The sequence below is a fragment of the Lepisosteus oculatus genome, chromosome 11, assembly GCF_040954835.1.
Source record: "Lepisosteus oculatus isolate fLepOcu1 chromosome 11, fLepOcu1.hap2, whole genome shotgun sequence".
Classification (NCBI taxonomy): domain Eukaryota; kingdom Metazoa; phylum Chordata; class Actinopteri; order Semionotiformes; family Lepisosteidae; genus Lepisosteus; species Lepisosteus oculatus.
This window is the reverse complement of record NC_090706.1, coordinates 12,347,400-12,369,420: the sequence shown is the minus strand read 5'-3', so window position 1 is coordinate 12,369,420 and position 22,021 is coordinate 12,347,400. Positions and strand designations below refer to the sequence as shown.

At 39.9% G+C, this 22,021-nt stretch overlaps 1 protein-coding gene and 2 long non-coding RNA genes across 8 annotated transcripts in view; 1 reads left to right on the top strand and 2 right to left on the bottom strand.

Moving 5' to 3' along the window:
- Positions 1-6,321, bottom strand: part of fhl3a (four and a half LIM domains 3a) — a 53,649-nt gene extending 47,328 nt beyond the window's left edge. For 2 of the 4 annotated variants that reach the window (XM_015349186.2, XM_015349185.2), the window contains exon 1: positions 6,143-6,232. Coding sequence is in view for 2 of the 4 variants with exons in the window: in XM_015349184.2 (XP_015204670.1) it covers positions 6,143-6,233 (91 nt within the window). In the remaining 2 variants the exon portion in view is untranslated. Of the gene's footprint in view, positions 1-6,142 lie in introns of all 4 variants that reach the window. The other 2 variants (XM_015349184.2, XM_006631467.3) reach the window with 2 other exon arrangements.
- Positions 6,322-10,469: 4,148 nt separating this feature from the next.
- Positions 10,470-18,524, bottom strand: LOC107077610 (uncharacterized). Of its 2 annotated transcripts, none has more exons than XR_001478607.2 (3): positions 18,445-18,524; positions 17,687-18,218; positions 10,470-11,472 (listed from the first exon to the last, which is right to left on the bottom strand). It is a non-coding gene; the product is annotated as an uncharacterized lncRNA (long non-coding RNA). The 2 variants fall into 2 exon arrangements; XR_001478608.2 differs by lacking the exon at positions 18,445-18,524 and adding an exon at positions 18,321-18,401.
- LOC138241739 (uncharacterized) lies at positions 11,381-14,314 on the top strand. 2 transcript variants are annotated; one of them, XR_011191003.1, is made up of 2 exons: positions 11,381-11,467; positions 12,299-14,314. It is a non-coding gene; the product is annotated as an uncharacterized lncRNA (long non-coding RNA). The 2 variants fall into 2 exon arrangements; XR_011191004.1 differs by lacking the exon at positions 11,381-11,467 and adding an exon at positions 11,963-12,121.
- Positions 18,525-22,021: the final 3,497 nt, after the last annotated feature.

Here is a 22,021-nt window from a genome sequence, read left to right as displayed (position 1 = left end):
AATAACAGCAAAGAACCCAGAAATTCAAACATACAATCCCAGTGTCCAGTTTCCACATGAGCTAAATCACTCTCAATCCAAATGGAACACCTGTAGAGGATCAAGCAGATCATCTTCTGACAGCTCTCAACTGCAAAAAGAATGGCGCTGGAGGAGCCTGTGAGCACATATCTGAGCTCAGCTTGTTAAAAATATTAAAGAAGCTTGTTCATTGTTCAATCTTCCATTGGACACAAAGAGGTACACAATAACCTTGGCCTTAATGCGAAGCCATTTTAGTAGTAAAGTAGAAAAGCTTTAAACTGTAGTATACAGGACAGTAGCTGGAAAAAAACTATGAGGAATCATAGTCAGGGTCTTGTTAGATCCCCCATTTCCCACTGGGGCCAATTCAAAGCTGAACATGCAACAAGTTAGTATATGAAATGTATTCCCTTAATATGCTAAAAATCCACATACATGTCCACACCTGATAGCCTGTGTCATACTCTGATACTGGGTCACATTGTTTGGGTATACTTCCATCACTCTATCCATGTATGATGGTGATATATTGTAATGTAAACTGTGAACCCACGAACCAAGAACTACAATGATGGCAATAACAGAGCCACAAAGATTTGCTCAAATTAAATACAATGTAAGCATGGTACCTCAAACATGCAGACAAAGGAAGCACCTATTTCCTTAGGCAAACATTAGAACATTAGTCATGGGAGTGGGTTACATCATGGTATTGCAGTTTGAAACAAGTTCACCTCAGGATCAACTATTCTGGCTTTGATTACAGCACTTGAAGGCCATCCATGTTTCTTGCAGTGCTAGGCCTGACAGAAATTCTGAAGTCACCACTGAATCAACCATCACCCTTTTTTGCATGGACTCATGGAAGGAGGTGAGGTAAGCTGATGCCAGGCCAGACAGACCACATCATGAGAAACAGCTGTTGCTGTTTCATGTCATCACAACCACTGAGGAGCCGCACAAGAAAAAAGGTGGAAGAGGAATTTAGGGGAGGAACATGAACAGCCAGCATATGGAGCAAATTATGAGCTGGAGTGTCGCACCCCATCTTCTGTGGCACAGTGTAAGATCTGGAAACCCTGAGATGTCACCTACACCATGGTGTGGACTTCACAAATCACAAATTGTACTCCCTTTCTTTAATTCCTCTTTCTGAAATGAAGCTACAGGAGAGGTCCTGTGGAGGCTGAATAGGAGTTACATCCCTTCCCAGATCATGTTATAGGGCATGTTCTATAGCTGCCCTTCTTTGTACTATAAAAATCCATCCATTTTCTAAACGCTTCACCCAACTTAGGATATTGCTGCTGCCTATCCCCGCAAGCAATGGGTGCAAAGCAGGATACACCCTGGATGGGACATCAGTCCATAACAGTGCAAATGGACACAAACACACAAAAAACCCACACCAAGGCCAGTTTTCCCAGAAGCCAATTAACCTACCGGAATGTTTTTGGATTGTGGGAGGAAACATACAAACTTTTCTTTATAGCACCCGGGGTACAGAATTGAATTTTACGCTACGAGGCAGTTGTTCTAACTACTGCACCGCTACAGTGCCCTATCACTATAAAAATGTAAGAACTTATTTCAATGAGAGCAAAAGAGATGCCCTTTGCACCGACATGATGCTGGGCCAAATCTTCTTCATGCCAACAGCAAGTTGACGGTGGGGTGGCTCTGTGGCTAAGAATCTGTCTGGAAGGTTGCTGGTTCGTGTCCTGCAGCCGGCAGAGGAGTCCTACCCCGTTGGGCCCCTGAGCAAGGCCCTTATCCCCAACTGCTCCAGGGGCGCTGTGTAAATGGCTGACCCTGCGCTCCGACCCCAAGCTTCTCTCCCTGTCTGTGTTTCTGTGTGTCTCATGGAGAGCAAGTTGGGGTATGCGAAAAGACAAATTCCTAATACAAGAAACAGTATATAGCCAATAAAGAGAACTTATCTTATCTTAAGTCCTGCTTTGTGCAGTTAGTAGGCAGCCACAAGTTGGCTGTAAATAAACACTGGGAAGCCTGTCAACATTAATGTGTAACAGGCAAGAAAAGTTTTTTGATGCAGCCATTACCCCCAAAGCATAGCCAAAGGAAGATGAAAAGGCTGTATCCTTTTCTCTGTGAATCAACCTACTCACACTGCCCTCTTGGTGCCAGATTCATTTTTATAGCCTTTCCCTGCAACAGTGCAGGAGATGTGACATTATCATTTCACACTTTCTTCTGAATACCTACAGATCACAAACAAGGATTCTTTAGAGTAAGCTAGCGGCCTCAGGAAACAAATATAAAGGCTGCCTTAAATTAACACAGATTCCAAGCAAAAAGCTAATTAAGACGTTTGCCTGAACTCTCCACTAAGAACAGAGAGATCAAAAGGGCTGGAATTTCAGGACCCCAGACTGAAACCCTACCATCCCAGAACTGGACTGGACAGGACACCAGTTCACACACACAGACACGCACACGCGCCAGGTCCAACATCCCCAGAAGCCAATTAACCTACCAGTATGTCTTTGGACTGTGGGATGAAGCCGGAACATCCAGAGGAAACTTGCGCCAACACAGGTAGAGAATACCAACTCCACTCAGGCAGCACCCCAGTAATTGAAACCAGGGCCCCAGTGCAATGCCAACCACTGTGCTAACTTGCCACTCTATCATTTTCAAGAAGTGCAAATAAGCCTGAACATCTGACAGCTGAGTTCAAAAGAAAAAGCAAAAACTTGAGTGAAGATGATGATGTCAGAGAACAAAGATAATATGCAATACAAGTTCTTCCTGCTTTGCAGCTCACTCCTCAAGGACTGTGCATAACAGATCCCATTACCAGACACCGAGAAGACATGCAATTAGAATGGCATGTATAACTTACAACACAAGAATTCTTTAGAGAGGTAGCCGTATGACTTTAGGCAACTTATTGCTTGCCTTGTGATCAGCACATTTTCCTGTAGCCCAAAAGCCTCCTTCACTGTCCTTGAGTTCAAGCAACTCTGCCATCATGAACTCTTTGTTGATGTTTGTTTTTGTTGTATTGTTGTGTTGGACCCCTGCTATATAAACACATTTTCCCCAGGGAATAATAAACTCTAAAATGAATTTGATTTCTAAAGTCTGCATCTGGACACAAAATGTCATTAATTTATGAGTTTGTCTTCTCCAGCAGTGTGACTAAGTTGCTGCATTAAATAGCCTTGCATTAATAAAGGGAAGGAGCTCAGACAGGTACATTGTTTGTCCAGGGGAAAAAAGTCAAAACAAATCCTTGTTATCCAAGTTATCCAAATATAATTCCAAGCCACCTGCTGAGCTCTTAAACAGCGTGCCAATTGGAAAGAATCTCTTATGTCCAGAACTCTGGCTGCCATCCAGTCATTGTACGATACTATTCTTCACCAAGCTACAGAGCATTCATATATGTGATTGTGGTCAGGACTTGATGGAATCATGCGAGCTATTGTAGTGGGCTGAAAAAAAAAACTAAAAATACTTCTATTTTGGGTTTCAAATGTATGCATTCCATTATCAAATAGGTACTCAAAAATTGCTTTCCTATAGTACAGCACAAGAAAATCTGACACACCACGATGAAATTCACATGAATGCAGAAACACAGAGTCACTTGCACCCATCTTAACAGAGAAGCATTTCATTAAGGGACTGTAGCCATAATTATTGAGAAGTGTACAATATAGCCACTGGACTTATGTTCTTCTAGCTTTGCGGACAAGTACAATGGATGAATCAGATCAACAACTGAAGGTTAATACATACTTTTACACATCTGGTGAAACTCAAATTGTTACGTGATCACCATCAGCATTAACTCTGTACCAAATGAGACTAAACTTCCAGTGCTTGCACATTAGACATCAGACTCAAACTTTCCATTTTCTGCAACAGAAATCAGCAGGCAGGCAATGCTACACCCTGAAGTCATTCTGAAATTGTCGTGCTCCATATGTACAGTTGGTGAGATCTAAATGGGTTTCATGTTCGTTACACTAAACGTTATCTGTATGTGACAGTCCTCTGCTCTTTACTTGGTCTAAGATGCACAATACCGTTTCTTTCTTTCTACCTGTTTCCTTGTTTAAAAAAGGAAGATGTTTGTGATTACTTAGGTCACAGAGGTTAAAGTGTAGCTGCTGTTATGCTGTGCAGGATGTACCACTTCCAAAGAAAAAAAGGCTATTCTTCAGGGTTTAAAAGAGGAAAGCGCAAATTCCATCCTCACCAGTTGGAGAATGGCTTAATCATGACAGATATAACCTCTTTTTCCTGCACTGGCCCCTCAGTCAGTTCAAACTCTGTCTGCTTTTCAGCCCTGGAGTCTAATTAGCATTAAAGGAAAAAATAAAACAAAATTCAGCCAAGAAAAAGCAATATTTCTTTCTACACATCACAGAAGACCAACAACATTCAGACACATTTTACGTTTGTAAGAAGTGCAATTGAAACTAAATTACTCTCCCTTTTGACATGCTTTAAAGTAAAATCTCTCGGTTTAATATAAACTGCAGGTATTGAGATTTTATTCACTGTTGGAGATTATTTTATAAAATAACATTTTTATGGACTTCTTAGTGCTATCAAATAATGTCTCTAAATTTTCATCCATTCTTAATCTCATCAAACATAAACTCGAAACACATCTTGCAATAAGGCTTTAATTAATAACTATTCTTTATTTCATCATTAGCTTTTACAAGAGATCAGTGAAGTTTAAAAAAACAAATAAATCAACGCACCAAGCTGTAGCAAAACTACAGTGTCCATCTCTAGGCTCTCAAATAATAGTACTTATTAATATTTAGCTATTTATATCCCAAAGGTGGGACTCAGTGCGCCCAGTACGGGTCGGTTGCGCCCTTACACAACAGATCAGGTAGCGGAGAGGAGAAAAAAAGTGCTTAACCCATTGAATTAATTAGGGATTTTATGCACAAATCCAGAGGGTATTTAGTCGGCATATCTGGGACAGTACACCTCCTATAATGAACAGCGCCTTCTCCGAATTTTTAATTCAAACTTATTACTAAAACAAAGCAATCCTTAGTAAACACTTCATTCGTGACAGTGTACAATAGCAAAAAGCATTTTACACGAAATGCGTCCACGAAGGTCCCGCTTGGCACGTAAAACAGAAGAGCAAAACCGTATCAGCGACTTTATCACCGTGACAGCGCAACAGCCGCACAGCGCCACCCTGCGGAACGCAGAAGCGAGTCAAGCAGACCTGCTGTGCGGAGCCTGGGTCTGTAGCTCTTGGGTCATTTCATTCCGTTGTCCACGCAAGGTCCCCTTGACGGAAGAGGCCCTGCCTGCCCTCCATCCACCTTTCATCGTTTTATATTGGAGTCTTAAACTATTGTTTTAAAAATAAATACAGGCCGTGCGAATAGATAGATGCTAACAGGACAAGAAGTGAAGTATTTTCTTTCCTGGCACAGAAAAACAATTATATACTATTATGTACTACTATATTAAACACTATTCTTCCACCACCGAGAGTTGTTAACTGCTAAAACCAGCTCACAGCGCCTAACACCTTTGTAATTATAATCATCATCATCATCCGTATGAAAATGAATGGTTTGATATGTGAGCCGATAGCGTTGCGCCCCAGTCTAATGAATGGACCATTAAATTGGTTTTCCTCCTCATTCAACAGCAAGTCGTGCTTCTACAAAAAGGAGCACTGCAGATGCTATGACATTTTTGTAATGATGTATTTTATGTCGGCAGTTCGACACAATCAAACAACTCCAAGATCAACACTCAGCCCGCAATGCTCATGCCAAAATGATTCGAGTCAAAAAACCGTTTCAAGTTTTTAGTGTTGTCGTTCTTCATAATTCTGGCGTTTGTCATCGACTGTTTTTCATTCTGTCTTTTCCAGTCGAAGTGTTCTAAAGGTACTAACATTTTTTCTTCCCGAAAAAAAGTTGACGTTTCTACCTCTGGCCAATGCGCAAAGAGCTCCGTTTCGGATTACGATTACTTGCAATCAGGAAAATGGTAACCCAGTAGCAGTAAAAGCGAACAAAAAAAAAACATGTATAGTTTTTAATTAAAAAATTCGTAGACAAATGACCTGTTAAACTGACTCGTTGACACTTACCCGGCACAACGTCAGAAGCCTCTGTCGTGCGCACTTGGTAGAGTGGAAAAGTTGCCTTCTTCCTTTCTATGGCTACTGCGTCTACAGACATGAAAACGGGAACTCGCAACTCCGTCCAGCTGCAAGCTCTGCTCGGTCTGCTCTTGCTGACGATCAGAGAGAATGTGGCTCGTACGCTCCAGAGGAAGTCTGACTCTTAAGAGCCCGCCCCTGTTCCCAAACCTTTGACATGCAGCCAACGTAACACGAGCGTTATACAGACGAGCTGCAATTGTACCCCGAGGCGAGAGACGTTAAAGGGGAAAACATCTTCGTAAGGCTTGAGGCAGGTATCTTGCCTGGGACAAGCGAACGACTCCTTCGGGATGGCATGGTCTTCATTGCTCACCGTCTGTTATCTCAAGTGATGTTGGTATAAAGACTCCAATGGTGAATTGTTATGTATTTATTCGGAGACACTGGGCAAACGACTTAACAAGCTTTATCTTAAAGCGTTCATCTTAAATTTAGCGCTGTGGCAAGTTATTCGTTTTCATTTCTGGCACTCTGGAAACACTAAGCTTGTTTTAAAACTTTCAACGTGTGTGTAGATTTTGAAACAGAAACGTTTTGAAAAGTATTGCAAGATCACCAAAATAATATTTGTCTATATTTACTTTTGAAGTATTTTAATCGCTTTATTATGGCAGTATAAATGTTATGAAAATAGGCATGCAATGCATTTCATACAAACTATTTGAAAGTGAATTTATACAGTGACCAAAATCAGATTAAAGACATCACTTTTAGATTTTATTTAGCCCCCTTTTAAAGTCAAGCTGTTTTTGTCTGCCTGGGGCAGAGTTAACGATTCTGGCATCCTTGTTATTTTCACTGTGTAACAATTATAGTAGCAGTGAATTAAATCAAACAATCGTAAACACCTTGACCTGAAGTATGTTGAAGGATCAGTCAACAGGATGAAAGTTGTTAGGGTAAGCTGAGGAAACTCTACAATTCATTCATGGTATTTACTGGTGAATTGTTTTCACCAGTGGAAAAAAATAATCTATACAGTAAAATGAGCTATTCAAAGTATCACTGTTCTTATAAATCTGCAAGGAAGTGGAGCCACAGAATAGTTTTGAATGATTGCACATCGGTTTTGCATTTTACAGTGTGCGCCATGCACCTAGATCATAGTACCATTCCATGTGAGTTTAGACTTCCATGCATCCATTATCGGAAAGCAGCTCATCCCTGGATAGCGCCATGATAACCCTGAAGCTATCCTGGAAGTGTGGGGCAAAGGCTGGATTACACCCTGGATAGGACACTAGTCCATCACAGGGAACATAGTGGCACAAGTATACAGGGATAATCTGGTTGTGCCAGTTAACCAAGCCAGCACGCTTTAGAATATGGGAGAAACCCACGGCACCTGGAGAAACGTCATGTCATGAAAACATGAGAACAACATGTAAACTCCACACAGAATGCCACACTTCAAGATTGTCTAAAATACGCAGTATAACTATGTTAAAGTGAATAGTACTGTATTTGCTTGACCTAGTACACATTCTTGCCCATGGTAGCAGACTCCATTAATCAGCTGTGAAAATGGGTACCACAAATGTGTGATATAAAACTATAAGTTCCAGGTATATCCACATTGATGCAATAAGATCATGTCTGCTGTCATCTTCAATCTAGATGGAAATTGTCACAGTGTTAGTAAAAGCAAGTTTCTGGAAAAAATCTGACATTTGAACTGTCACCTGCTAATACTTCCTGAGTTATCAGAATCAAATCACTTTTTTTTGCTAAGTATGTTGCATGTACAAGAAATTTGATCAGTTGTCTCCGTGCAAAAAACATAGAAGTAATTTTATTCTACTTATAACAAAGAGGATGATGCCACTTTCCATTTTCCAGTGTTATGAAAATTAAACAGGAGGTATCAAATAGCCACCTATATATATTTAGTCATAGAATCCTGAAATCACTTCAGCACACTTTTTTGTGGTTAAATAAACCATTAAGTTTATCAGCAGTGTATGATGGGTGATGGGTAGGAAAAAAGATGTGACTTGGGCAGATCTAAGATGACACTTATACACATGGGAATCAACCAGTCAAAATCCATGCTATATATTTTTATTGCTTTTTTTAAAAGTCCAACCAGTTCGCTGTCCTATGACATCTCTTAGAAGCACAAAGTAAATAGTGCAGGACATTCTTCTAATCAAAAGTGCTTCCAGGCCTTGTAATTAGAATTCTAATATTGCCCAGAGAAACGAATTATATCAGGCTTAGCAAACAAATTGAAAGAAGAAATAGCCCTTTTCATTACAACTTGCGGGATGAATTCTGAACCCATCTTGAGGCCAAGATTAAAATCTGACATCCAGTAATTTGTTCCTTTGTTATCTGCCAGTTGGTTCTTGGAAGAAAGTTCATGACCTTCCATTTCAGGAAGTGGAAGCTATATTATTAACTCCTGGTGAAAAAAATACAGTTGACGTAGCAAAATTAGCAAAAAGTTGTTTTTGTCTTCATTTATATTTTACATATTAAGCATACATCAAAAACACATAATTGTGAGAGATGTTTTTCATGAAAACGTGAAACTATCCTTTTTTAGACTGATAAATATTTCTGAAACTGGCCTTATTGCAGCTAATAATTGCACTACCACATACAGTGCCTTGCGAAAGTATTCGGCCCCCTTGAACTTTTCAACCTTTTGCCACATTTCAGGCTTCAAACATAAAGATATACATTTTTTATTTTATGTGAAGAATCACCAACAAGTGGGACACAATTGTGAAGTGGAACGAAATCTATTGGATTTTTGAAACTTTTTTAACTAATAAAAAAATGAAAAGTGGGGCGTGCAAAATTATTCGGCCCCCTTGCGTTAATACTTTGTAGAGCCACCTTTTGCTGCGATTACAGCTGCAAGTCGCTTGGGGTATGTCTCTATCAGTTTTGCACATCGAGAGACTGAAATTCTTGCCCATTCTTCCTTGCAAAACAGCTCGAGCTCAGTGAGGTTGGATGGAGAGCGTTTGTGAACAGCAGTTTTCAGCTCTTTCCACAGATTCTCGATTGGATTCAGGTCTGGACTTTGACTTGGCCATTCAAACACCTGGATACGTTTATTTGTGAACCATTCCTTTGTAGATTTTGCTGTATGTTTGGGATCATTGTCTTGTTGGAAGATAAATCTCCGTCCCAGTTTCAGGTCTTTTGCAGACTCCAACAGGTTTTCATCCAGAATGGTCCTGTATTTGGCTGCATCCATCTTCCCTGTCCCTGCTGAAGAAAAGCAGGCCCAAACCATGATGCTGCCACCACCATGTTTGACAGTGGGGATGGTGTGTTGAGGGTGATGAGCTGTGTTGCTTTTACGCCAAACATATCGTTTTGCATTGTGGCCAAAAAGTTCGATTTTGGTTTCATCTGACCAGAGCACCTTCTTCCACATGTTTGGGGTGTCTCCCAGGTGGCTTGTGGCAAACTTTAGACAAGTCTTTTTATGGATATCTTTGAGAAATGGCTTTCTTCTTGCCACTCTTCCATAAAGGCCAGATTTGTGCAGTGTAAGACTGATTGTTGTCCTATGGACAGACTCTCCCACCTCAGCTGTAGTTCTCTGCAGTTCATCCAGAGTGATCATGGGCCTCTTGGCTGCATCTCTGATCAGTCTTCTCCTTGTCTGAGCTGAAAGTTTAGAGGGACGGCCAGGTCTTGGTAGATTTGCAGTGGTCTGATACTCCTTCCATTTCAAGATGATCGCTTGCACAGTGCTCCTTGGGATGTTTGAAGCTTGGGAAATCTTTTTGTATCCAAATCCGGCTTTAAACTTCTCCACAACAGTATTACGGACCTGCCTGGTGTGTTCCTTGGTCTTCATGATGCTCTCTGCGCTTTCAACAGAACCTTGAGACTATCACAGAGCAGGTGCATTTATACAGAGACTTGATTACACACAGGTGGATTCTATTTATCACCATCAGTCATTTAGGACAACATTGGATCATTCAGAGATCCTCGCTGAACTTCTGGAGTGAGTTTGCTGCACTGAAAGTAAAGGGGCCGAATAATTTTGCACGCCCCACTTTTCATTTTTTTATTAGTTAAAAAAGTTTCAAAAATCCAATAGATTTCGTTCCACTTCACAATTGTGTCCCACTTGTTGGTGATTCTTCACATAAAATAAAAAATGTATATCTTTATGTTTGAAGCCTGAAATGTGGCAAAAGGTTGAAAAGTTCAAGGGGGCCGAATACTTTCGCAAGGCACTGTAGCTCCACTTGTGAAAAGCTGAGAACTTTAAGAGTTTGTAAAGGACTGTTGTCCTAGAACTGTTATTCTCACTGAACTCTGATTGACCTTAAAGGTTTTCCCAATGAAAGTTTGTCATGGTGTATTTATACACATGCTCTTATTTACTCATTTTTATATGTTTTCTAATGGTCTTACCACCTTTTCGATGCACATCACTAAGAACAGATTACATTTTAGATAATAATGAATGATACATCATGTATCTCACTTCTCCCTGCTGTCTTGTGCAATCTGTACTATTCTGATGGGTGTGTACATATATGCAATATTTTTTGTTGGTGCTCCCTATGTATTGTGTGTTAGCTTGTTCTTATCTTCTAGAAGCACTTCGTGACTGTAAAATCAAGTCTTAAGGAGAAGGGTGGTGTCGCAGACTGATGTTGTAATTTGCAGTGAATGTAAAGTAAGCTCATGGTGACTGCAGGTCTATACCTGAAAAGCAAGGTCAAGGTGTGATATTACCATATAAACTAGGCTTTGCCAGGTTACATTTTAGAAGTGTAACTTTGAATAAAGTCTGGAGAATAATTTGCACATAAGCAGGATTGCTGAGCAACTCACAATATTGCCAGCTGTTTTGTGAGGGGTTGTTAAGCAGTGCCAGCATGCTCCTATTGTCTTCTTGCAAGATTGTTAGTCTTGGCTACATGCCGTAAAATAACAAAAGAGATTGTAAGTAGGTGTTTGATGAATTAATATGTGGTATTGAGAAGGAAATTATGTCACGCTCCTACGATTACGGACAAAACTGCAAACAGGGAATGTACACAAGGGATAAAAAGGTGACACACAAGAATATAAGACAGGCTGCAAATAAAGGTAGGCTGCTGGGTCCACATCCTGCTTATGTGTTCAGCAAATCCATCCATCCATTTTCTTCCCACTTTATCCCATACAGGTTTGCGGTGGAGCCAGAGCCTATTCCAGTAAGCAACAGGATACATTCTAGATGGGATGCCAGTCCATCACAGGGCACACACATCTACACCAGAGGTGATCTGTCAAGACATGGAGAGAAATATCTGTATTTTAGTGTGTCACAAAAGACATTATCAGAAAAAAGAATTCAGCAGAAGATCAAGGCTTAAGCAGATGTTGCATCAAATCCTGCCATTTCCTGAAATAATCCAGTTTACACAAAATGTCCGTTTACACAAATACTGATGAGTTGGGAAGGGTCCTACCTCCACCACCTGGGAAGCTTATTGGCTTCCATGCAAAATGCAAATCAAAAAGGTCAACCCTGTTTTGAAGTTCAGATGAGCCTCAGTAAAATGTCCTCAGCGCTGCGATTGTGAGGTGATAAACTCATTTGCATTGAAACTGCTTGGTCTTATCTGTTAGTCTCTGCCATTGGCTATACAATGGAACTGGTCATTCAAGTGAGTCACACTGCATTGCTAACAAAAGCATTTTGTAGATACCATCAACAGCACACTTCTTGTTTACTTATGCGAACAGTTTGCACTTTGGATTTTGCAGTAAGGCTGGAAGAGGGAGAGATAAAAATTATTTTCCGTTTGTGTTTAGAAATCTCTCTCTCTCAAGTAAACATTTGTTTGCGAAGACACTACACCAGGACATTTAGATGCATGTTCTTATATGTATTATGTAATGTCTTCTGTCATGGCTATATGCTATGGAAAGGTAAGTGAAATTTTATCCTAAAGAGTAATTTATCTGGAAAGCATGGAAATACTAATACTGGAGCTCTCTGTTAAGACATAATAAAGAATTAAACAATGAAGAAAGAACAATGAGCTAAACAAGCACGTTGTGTCTGACAAACAAATGTCTTTTTCATTATGTTTTTTTTTCTTCTAGATTCAAAGACAAAGAGGTTATGCTGAGATTGCACAATGCACTAGCATAGCAAGGCAAGAGGGGATCAACAAGCTCACCCCCAACTTCAAAATTCAATCAAAGACACAAAGCCATGGTTGACTTTTTGTACTTACACTGAACGACACATGAAAATAAAATCATTCAGAAAGGCTATGCGCTGCGGTTTATGAAATCTCTATGCAAACAGGCGGAAGTGTTTTCTAAAAGCACATTTCTCAACACGTACAGACCGGGGCCAGTGCCAATGTGGAGACAGACATCATTTGCAAGCCTTAAGCCCCCCAGTCAAGAGCTATTGGAAACATCTGGCAGAGGAAAGACAATGTATCCTTCAGGAGCCCAGTTCGCGGAATGAGGCCCCACTGACATTCCTCTTGTCCATATGCCACAAAATAATATACTGCAGCCCAGGAAATTAAAAGGCTTAGCTGAATCACAGGGTTATGTCGTTAGCATTGTTTTCCACGATCAGTGAAGCTGGTCGATTGTCCTCTGTCAGCAATCCTCCTGCCTTACACCTTTAACTTTTAGCATTTTTTTTTACCTGGCACACCTCCCCATAAATCGGGGGTCTCAAACTCATCCCCTGTAGGTCCTTGTCTTTTCTGTTTTTTGTTTCAACAAAATTTTGTTTTTGTTTGTTAGTTAGTTAAGCCAGCAGCTATATCATCCTGGAACTTGTAGCTGGAAGCCCACTGAAGCTCAGCAGGTTTGGAGTACCGGGGTGGGAGACCTCCTGGGAAAGCTTAGGTTGCAGCTGGAAGTGGTGTTAGTGGGGCCAGAAGGGGGTTCTCACCCTATGGTATGTGTGGGTCCTAATGTCTCAATATAATGAGGAAACTACACAGTCCAAAAGATGCCGTCCTTTGGATGAGATCTAAGTCCAGACTCTCTGTGGTCATTACAAAATCCCAGGGCCTTATGTGATGGTATAGAGGTTGACGTGGTGCATGTGGCTCTTTTTGTGGCAGTTCCCTGTACCAAACCCTTGCAAATGTTGAGCCCTACTTTATAAATCTAATCTCTCGTCCCTGCTGGAGGAAGTAAAAAGAGGCAAAGGAATGGCACAGGGCTACTAGGTAGGGCAAAATATGCTGGAGACCTGTTCCCCTGCAGTGGTGTGAAGGTCTAATGAGATCCTCCCCAAAATGCTAACATGGCTAATAGCTCAGGTGAATATGTTGGGGTCAATCATCTTATTCAACCCGTACAGATGAGAGAAGCATGTTGGAATGAAATCCTGCTCCAGAGCCAGCCTCTCAGGGATCAGCCATTCAACCCCAGCTGGCCTGAAGAAGGAGCTGCTGAGGGCAGAGAAAGAGCACCATCATAGCCCTTCAGGACCACTGCATGATTACAAGGGGCTCATGCTGAGGACCATTGCTGGCACTGTCTAGAACTGGCTGAAAGAATCCACTGTCTGCTGACTGTCTGCCCTTAATAGACATGAGCCTCCAAAGAGTACATGTACGGACATAAATGATGTAAAGGAACAAGTAATAGGTTCATTCCATGCTGAAAAAAACGAAGAAAGAAAACACAACGTTTCGGCCGTGGAGCCTTCTTCAGGTGTCACACATCGGCCGAAAGTCACTACAGTCAATCTCCATCACTTAGACTCCTCACTGAGAAACAAAAACCCATCAGGTATTTGGCAGGCAGACTGAAATTAGTGGAAGATGCAGTACATTTCATATTAATGGAAATATTTATTTTTCCTTTTACGTCTACCAAGCAATGTTACTCTTTTGTATCTGGTTTAATTCTTCTATAGGCACTGATTGTTGTTTCCTCTTTGCAGTGTGGCCCTGAGGAGGATTATTGGCTTCATGAAAATGCATTTTACTTTCTCAGATAAATATTTGTGCTTAATTGTTAGTGATTTAAGTAGCATTAACAATTCAATGGGGAAGAGTGGGAGCATTGTTTGGGGCTCTGGGAAGCACTCCAACATTAGTTTGTGTGTTTGTAGTTGAATAAATCATTGTCTTTTAATCTATTGTCTATTTATTTCGCCACCACCAGATCCTTCACAGCAGATTAAAGATGATGTGACCAGTGGATGTACTTTGTCACCTTTCACAATTACCTTGTACAATTGTACTTGTACTCAAGCTGCTGTCAGTATGAATATGTGACTTTTACTAAGTGTCTATTAAACTCTTAACTATTGCCCCCTCCTGAGCATAACAATATTTTTGCCATCTATATACAGATGTAATATATTGCCTCTGTAGAGCATGCCTGATCACTAAAGCATGTTATTTCCCGTAAGAAAGCAGATTATGCACTAGAGTCTTTTCAGTTCATATCCTGAACTGTGAACTGTGTACTTACATTCCTTAAATTAATGTTTGCATATTCTTTTCTCCTGCACAATGTATTCACTGACTACCAGATTGGCTCAATTTGGTTGAATGGTCTCTTCTTGTTTGTAACCATTTTTAAACTCTTAAAAAGGGAAAAATGATATTATCATAAATATATCAATCAAAAGATAAAGGCAAACAAATAAAACGTGAGTATAATGAGCTATACTGTATCACTTACTCCTCAAAATGGGCTGGTTTGCAGCAGTGTATGCTATAATGTTTCTTTAACATAAATGCTGATTTATGTGTCACAGAAATAGTCTTTTTTAATCTACATGTGAGATAACAGGCAGATTGTTGCCATTAAAAAAAACATGTTGGTACAATGACAGTATAGTTAAAGAAATATTAGAAAGTTTTATAGTGGGGATTTTAATCATTTCTGATGCTACATATTACCAATTGCTTTTAATATTGACAAAGTAAAAAATACACAAAAAGCAACCTCTACAATGTGCAAATGAATTTTAACACCCCTGACTGGGTGGAGTGGGTTGTGTGGCGATCTCTTTCACAGGTTTTCTTATTCCCTCTGTGTGGGTGGGTTTTTCACAGGTATTTTCAGGTATTTGGGGGGTTTTAGTGGGAGGTTAATGTTGATGATGTCCAGAATCTGCATTATGGATTTTAATTCTGTGCCACTTTGGTAAAATTATCCAGATTTCTTATTCCCCCCCAAAAAAAAAACATTCTGTCAATTACAAACTTTCAAAAAAATTGAATGTAATGTCAGTTACACAATACTTGTAACAAAAATGTTACTATTGTACTTTCTATATGTAATGAGCATTATGTGTTCATGTATGTCGGATTCTCAATAAATCTTTGAGCAATGGAACAAACACATATAGCGCTGTTTGCACAGTACTAGCTGTTCATGTATTAGTTATGTAACTATTTGAGCACCCAAACAAGCAGGGTGTTACTTGTTTTTTATCATATCGAAATGGGTGGCAAATTCAAACAGTTTGCTGGCCTTTCTTGGGTGTTTTCAAGTAGGGCCTGTCTAACAAGCTGTTATATTCATTTGTGTGATAACATAATCTACAAAGGAAGCAAATTATTGTAGGATTCCTAGCCCAACCCCTCCCTGTGACTCCTATCATCTACAAAATGTTTCTGTACAGGCGGGGGTTTATTTTCACTGTGATTTGAAATACAACCAGGGAAAGTGATTGCTTGAACACTCTGCCAGTTTGATTTCTTGGGAAATTCTGGTCATGGCTGGGAAATGACATGGCTCTGACTCAGTCTCCCAATATATCTGGGCAATAGAGCATAACCTGCACTTCTAATAGTCCGTTTTCCTCCTAGAGAGACCCTTCTATATCACCTTGAACCATGAGGCAAGAGAGATTAGACAACGTTTGAAAATGATCTTGTATGTAAACATAAGCACAAAAATGGACAGAATAACGTTTGTCCTAATGAAAAAAACAACACAACAAATCGCTGAACTGACACATCAGTCTTATTATATATACAATTAACATTTTACAATGTGCCTCTGGCCCTGAGATGGACTGGAGTCTCATCCAGGGTGTAATGGATGGATGGAAAGATAGAACATAGCTTTGTTCTTCCTTTCTCAGAACAATAAAATAAACCAAGTGCATCAAGAATACTTAAGGATTTCAAGATGGCCATTTGTGCCACTCCCTAGGAGTGAATAGTAATAATGGTAAATAATGAAGTGGGACATGTATATATCTCACTTATCCAGCATCACAGTATCACCACTTAAGTACATTGTGAGAGCTTTGTGATGGGGTCTGTTAATTTAGCCTCAAACAAAAGTTACACTTAGATGCCATAAAGCTGATTTGCTTTAGCAGCCCCAGTGGCTTAATGCTACATAATAAAAGACAGGAACAACACCCACAAACAGGATAAACCAGACCAATGTCTGCTGCATATTAAACGGTTGCTTTAATATGCAGCAGGGTTGGGTTGCTTGCTGCTTCAGGGACCAGCATCCTGTGTCTGACAAGATGGTTCTGTTGGAGGAAGTCAATCCTAATAAAGATGTTGAAAGAAAAAGAAAAGAAAAAAAGAACCTAGAGCAAGACAAGAAGTAATTACATATCAAAGTACAGGATGAGCACTCAGATTGTGAAACAAACTTTCTTCTGACTGTATATAAGAGCTGGGAAACCCTTGCAGTTTGTCTGTTTTGTGGGGCAGACCCAGCAGTGTCCTGCTCCTCTGATGAAGAATTTCCCACAACAAATAATTTCTGACACTTATATAGGACTTTTCCGGACACTCCACTTCAAGCACTTTACAACGTGTAGCCCCCACCTGGATGATGTGCCAGTACACTCACCACACACCAGCTATCAGTGGGGAGGAGAACAGGGTGATGAAGCCAATTCATCAGGGTCTCAGTTCCTCTTTTAGCTCTACCTACATTCCTTCTTTCTGACCTTGTTATGTAGTGCAGCCAGGCAGCTATCCAGCTTTTCCAAAAACAACAGATCTCTCACAATTCTTAAAGTTCTTTTAAAAAATGACCTGATGTCTGTGTGGGACTTAATGCCCCAGTATAGTGATATGGACACTATACTGTACAAAATACACACTCCTAAAGATGAGATATAAATCGGCATTCAAAGCGTTAAAACTCTCTTCGATCATTAAAATTCCCAGTAAGCTTCTCAAAAAAAGCAGAAGTGTTATCGTAGTGTCCTGACCAAATTTCCGTCTTGAATCATGGTCACCTAATAATCCCAAATATGAATTGGCTTCATCATTATGGTGGTTGCTTGTGGTGGAGGGGAGTCCCCATCACCTGTCAAGCTCTTTGAGTCCAATAAGAATAAGAATAAGAATAAGAATAAGAATAAGAATAAGAATAAGAATAAGAATAAGAATAAGAATAAGAATAAGAATAAGAATAAGAAAAAGATTCCAAGAACACACAGTGCTAGGATTACAATAAAAAGATTAAAAAAAGTATATTGAGATTTTTCCATGGCAAACTGTTTCTACTGACCTGTACTGAGTCCAGTAGAATATCTGTGGGATCAACTTAGAAGATCCATCCAAAGGTGACGACCATGGCCAGCCAGCCATCTCGGTGCACCAGCACAAGAATAATAGTGTAACATCTCACAGCAGTCTGCTGATCATGCATCAAAGCTGTTACAGCTAATACTTTCATAATGATTTCTCATTTGTGATGTTTCTATTATATTATTGTGGCAGTTTCTGGTTTAAACCCATTAGACTGGGGACATTTTGAGCATCAGTACATACTACCTCTTTCAGGGTTCTTTTATCTGGTTTCTGAAATATTTTTATGTTTTGGAAAGATTATCAACAGTCCAAGTAGTTTGTGCATTGGCTTGATACACTCATGCACTGCAGGAATATAGTTTAAATTAACCACTTTAATGTGACAACCCTTTCTCTCAGCTGTGGCATGCAAATAGAATCCTTTGATCATTAGATTTCTGTTTTTAGAAATGCCTCGAAAAGAGAGTCTTAATACTGCAGGGGGTGAGACGGCAGGCAGCATGAGTTTCCTGTAAATGAAACAAAAGTCAGCGCTTAGCATTCCAGAACAGTCTTGTCTGTATTAAAGTGAAATCTGAGGAAGTGTCTGAGGCAGGGGAACTGCGTCTTACCCTTAGTGCAGGAGAAGAAAAGGCACTCATTATACTCTTAAAGTAATTATTATTGATGTTCCTAGAATGGATGAAACAGTGGTAGAATTCACTATACGACTACAAATGCGGTTCATTTTCATACCTGCACATTTAAGTGACCTCTTCTTCGCACAATACAAATATTTCCCTCAGACCTTCACAGACTGTAATGTAACACTGTTAACATTCAGAGGCAGATTGGACTCAAGGCAAGCAATGATTATGATCATACTGTCATCTGTAGAAAACATCATGTGCCCAGGTCCCAGTTTCCAGAAGAGCCTGACCCTGTTACTGTGCTAGTGTAAGTAGGTATTCCTGATCGAATCCAGAGGGGGATCCAGCAGGGTGTTAACAGGTGCACCAGGAACTCCTCACGTCCGTCTTGTCAAAACTGTCAAAACATCCTGGACACCTCAATCCCTGTCTCCACCCCCAGACACATTTGGCAAAAAGCCGTGTGCTTGTGTTGGAAAAAAACAGAATGTCCTTATGCTTTAAAGCTATTTTTTTTTCTGGAGGGACAGTTTTATTCATCTCCTCTAATGCAGCACCACACTGTACAGGACACCACATGATTTTCATTTTTATTTTAATATCAGTACATTTACTTATATCTCCAGGAGAGTAATACATAAAGATTACAAATGTGCTGAAATCAGTAGATTCACAGAGAAATTGAGGGCTAAGTTGGAATTTACAGTGGTTTATTCTAATACTGCATTAGGTAGTCTTTTGTGCTGCTGGGTGAATATGACATTATTCCACTGAAATACATGATTCTGTGCCAGTGGAAAGCATCTACTTAATATTATGCCTGACATTAGATTTCAGTAATGATGCATTTAAATGGATCTTGTCATGTTAAGTGTGAGAAAACAAAAATTTTCCTTCTGCCATTAGGGTGAGTGCCCTATTCAGAGGATTTTATAAATTATAATCACATCATAGAAACATCACAACAATGATTGAATGGAATAGCCTGCAGCCACTTCTCAGTTGGATAATGTTTAAAAGCAGATACACATTAATCCTCTTGTTCCCTAAGTAGCTGGTGTGATCTGTACCACTCCTTATGTTTTTATGAATCATTTTCAGTGTTTAATCTCCTCACCTCCCACATTCAGTTCTGCTTTTGTTGTACTCTGGCTAACTTGTAATCTCCCTGCAAACACAGTGACAGATACACCAGGTGTAGCTAAAGACTCTATAGAACTCTATATAAATACTGTATCTGTCAGACTGGGAGCCAGTTGCTATAGGATAAAGAAAGACTATTAAATTTAAGAAAATACAATTCATTATTTATCAGATAGTTGAGATACAAATGTAAATGGATCAGCAGGCTGCACAGGGAAACATACTTTGAATTCCTTTATTTGTTTTCATGATATTCTGATATTCTGGGAATAATTCATATATCCAATCCACAGTTGAGACTAAATAATTTTTCCAATAGAAAATACTGCAAGCCCTGAAGTACTGTGGGCAAACAGGATAATTCTATCTGGAGAGGGGTGGCTTGTCTTAATAAGCTTTCAACCATACTTGCCTGTTTAATGTCTGTTTCTTATATTTTGATATCTTATTTTCTGAATAGAAACACTTATAAGCTCTCTTGTGTGCTTCACTCAATTACTGAGTGAATCTAATGCAGAGATTCTCAGTATTGCCTCAGAAAGGGACTTATTTTAGAGATGTTTAATCTCTGACATACCTGAAGAAGGCTCCATGGCCAAAACATTGTGTTCTCTTTCTTCTTTTTTTCAGCATGGAATAAACCTATTACTTATTCCTTTGCAGCCTACGTATGCTGACACAGCTACCCACCTGAACTTTTTTTAGAGATACCTTGGTGGTGGGCCTAATCTAAATGGAATGCCATCCTTAGATCGTTGGATAAATTAAAGGGAACTGGAAATGTTTAGTCTTGAACACAGAAGATTGCACAGGTCCCTGATTTTAAACGTCAAAATCCTCAAAAGGGCACTGACCAAGTCAGTTCAAGATCAAAAGTAACATAAGATCCACATAAGATCAGTAGTAATTCAGCATGGGACCATTCATAAAAATATAAGGACTTAAAAAAACATTTGCAAATGACAGGGGGATATTTATTTCACTAATTCTTTTGATTTATAGTAAAAAAATTTGTCTGATGAACTCATCCAGTTATTCTTGAAAGAAGCAATAGTGCACATAACAATCTGACTGGGTACGTTTTTCCAGACTCCTAAAACGCTTTGTATAAAGATGTGCTTCCTTTTTCAGTTTTAAATACACTTCCCTCATGTGTTAATTGATTCTGAAGAAATCATAGGGTTACCTATGGGTTGCCTTTGAGGTATGTGAATACTTGAACACGGCAACAAAAAGCCGGTACAGCATTCCTCTGAGGCCACAAACGTATCTAGCTGATCTTCTCTGGACTGATTCCAGAACAGCAATATCGGTTTTGTAACACGATGACACAAATTGTGAAATATGCAATACCCTAAATGAGGTCTAAGAAGTTCATTGTAACCTGTAGTCCGGGCTCAGCCAGGCCCTTTTTGGAGGTGAAGCCTTGCTGGAGATAAGCCAGAAGGAGGAAAAGGGAAAATGAGGAGAATTTCCAACTGATGCAAGAACTTGAGTACTAAAGGATAGACCTATAGTCTATGACAATAGTCTATAAAGGTCTATCAAGTGGTTCCCAGTCTTGGTCCCGGTGACCCTCACACCTGCTGGTTTTCTTTCCATCCCACCTTCATTTGATATTTGAAGTCTTAATTGATCTAAGAAGTTGCTTCATTGGAATATTTGCAGTTTGTTTCTAGTCACAAGTTTGGGATTTCATTTCACTTACGAAATACTACGGTTAAAGCTCCAACACATTTAGGAGCTGAAAACAAACAGTTCAAATTAATCTTATGATTAAGTCACCCAAGGGTTTGACTGTGTAACTGAGGGCTCTACTGGAACAAAAACTACCACAACGGGTCTGGGAGACACACCAGGACCAGGATTTGGAACCACTGCTCCACAAGATACAAATACAAATCTATTGGAGCAGTGATACGTGCTGAAAAAAAGCACAGAGACATGAAGTTCATGCAGACTGCAAAGGGTGTAGCAATGGCAGGGGGAGATTAAGGTGCTTTCGAAACAGATTCCCATAGACACAGTGCAGAAGAACTGGGTTCAGGAAGTAAAGAATATAGCACAGGTTGTTTTCAGCCTGCACACCAGAGAAATGCTGGGAATTGGTCAAGAAGGCAGAAGAGCATGGAACACCTTATAGGCAGTGCAGAAGTCTCCATATTGGAGGACATTAGGAGAAATGTGGCTAGCCAAGATGGCCAAATCTCCGAGCCAGCAGAAAATGACCAAGCTGGAACGCAGCAGCTTGGGGTTAGGAATTGTTGGAGGAAGAAGAAGGTATGGAATTGAATTTTAAGTGTTTGTGAATTTCTTTTGCAGCCCTTGCTCATCCTTCTATTTTGGGATAATCTGTGAGGTTCACTAACTCCTCTAGTGGTACTTTGGCTCTTTTTTCAGTCTATAGCCATCTTCAGGGAGGCCTGCCACAGTAGGGCTCATATCTTTTGCAATGTTTGACAATATTAATGCCCTGATTGCACCTTTATCTCAGCACAAATCAATACACCATCTGGTATCTCTTGGTTCTGCAGTAATTG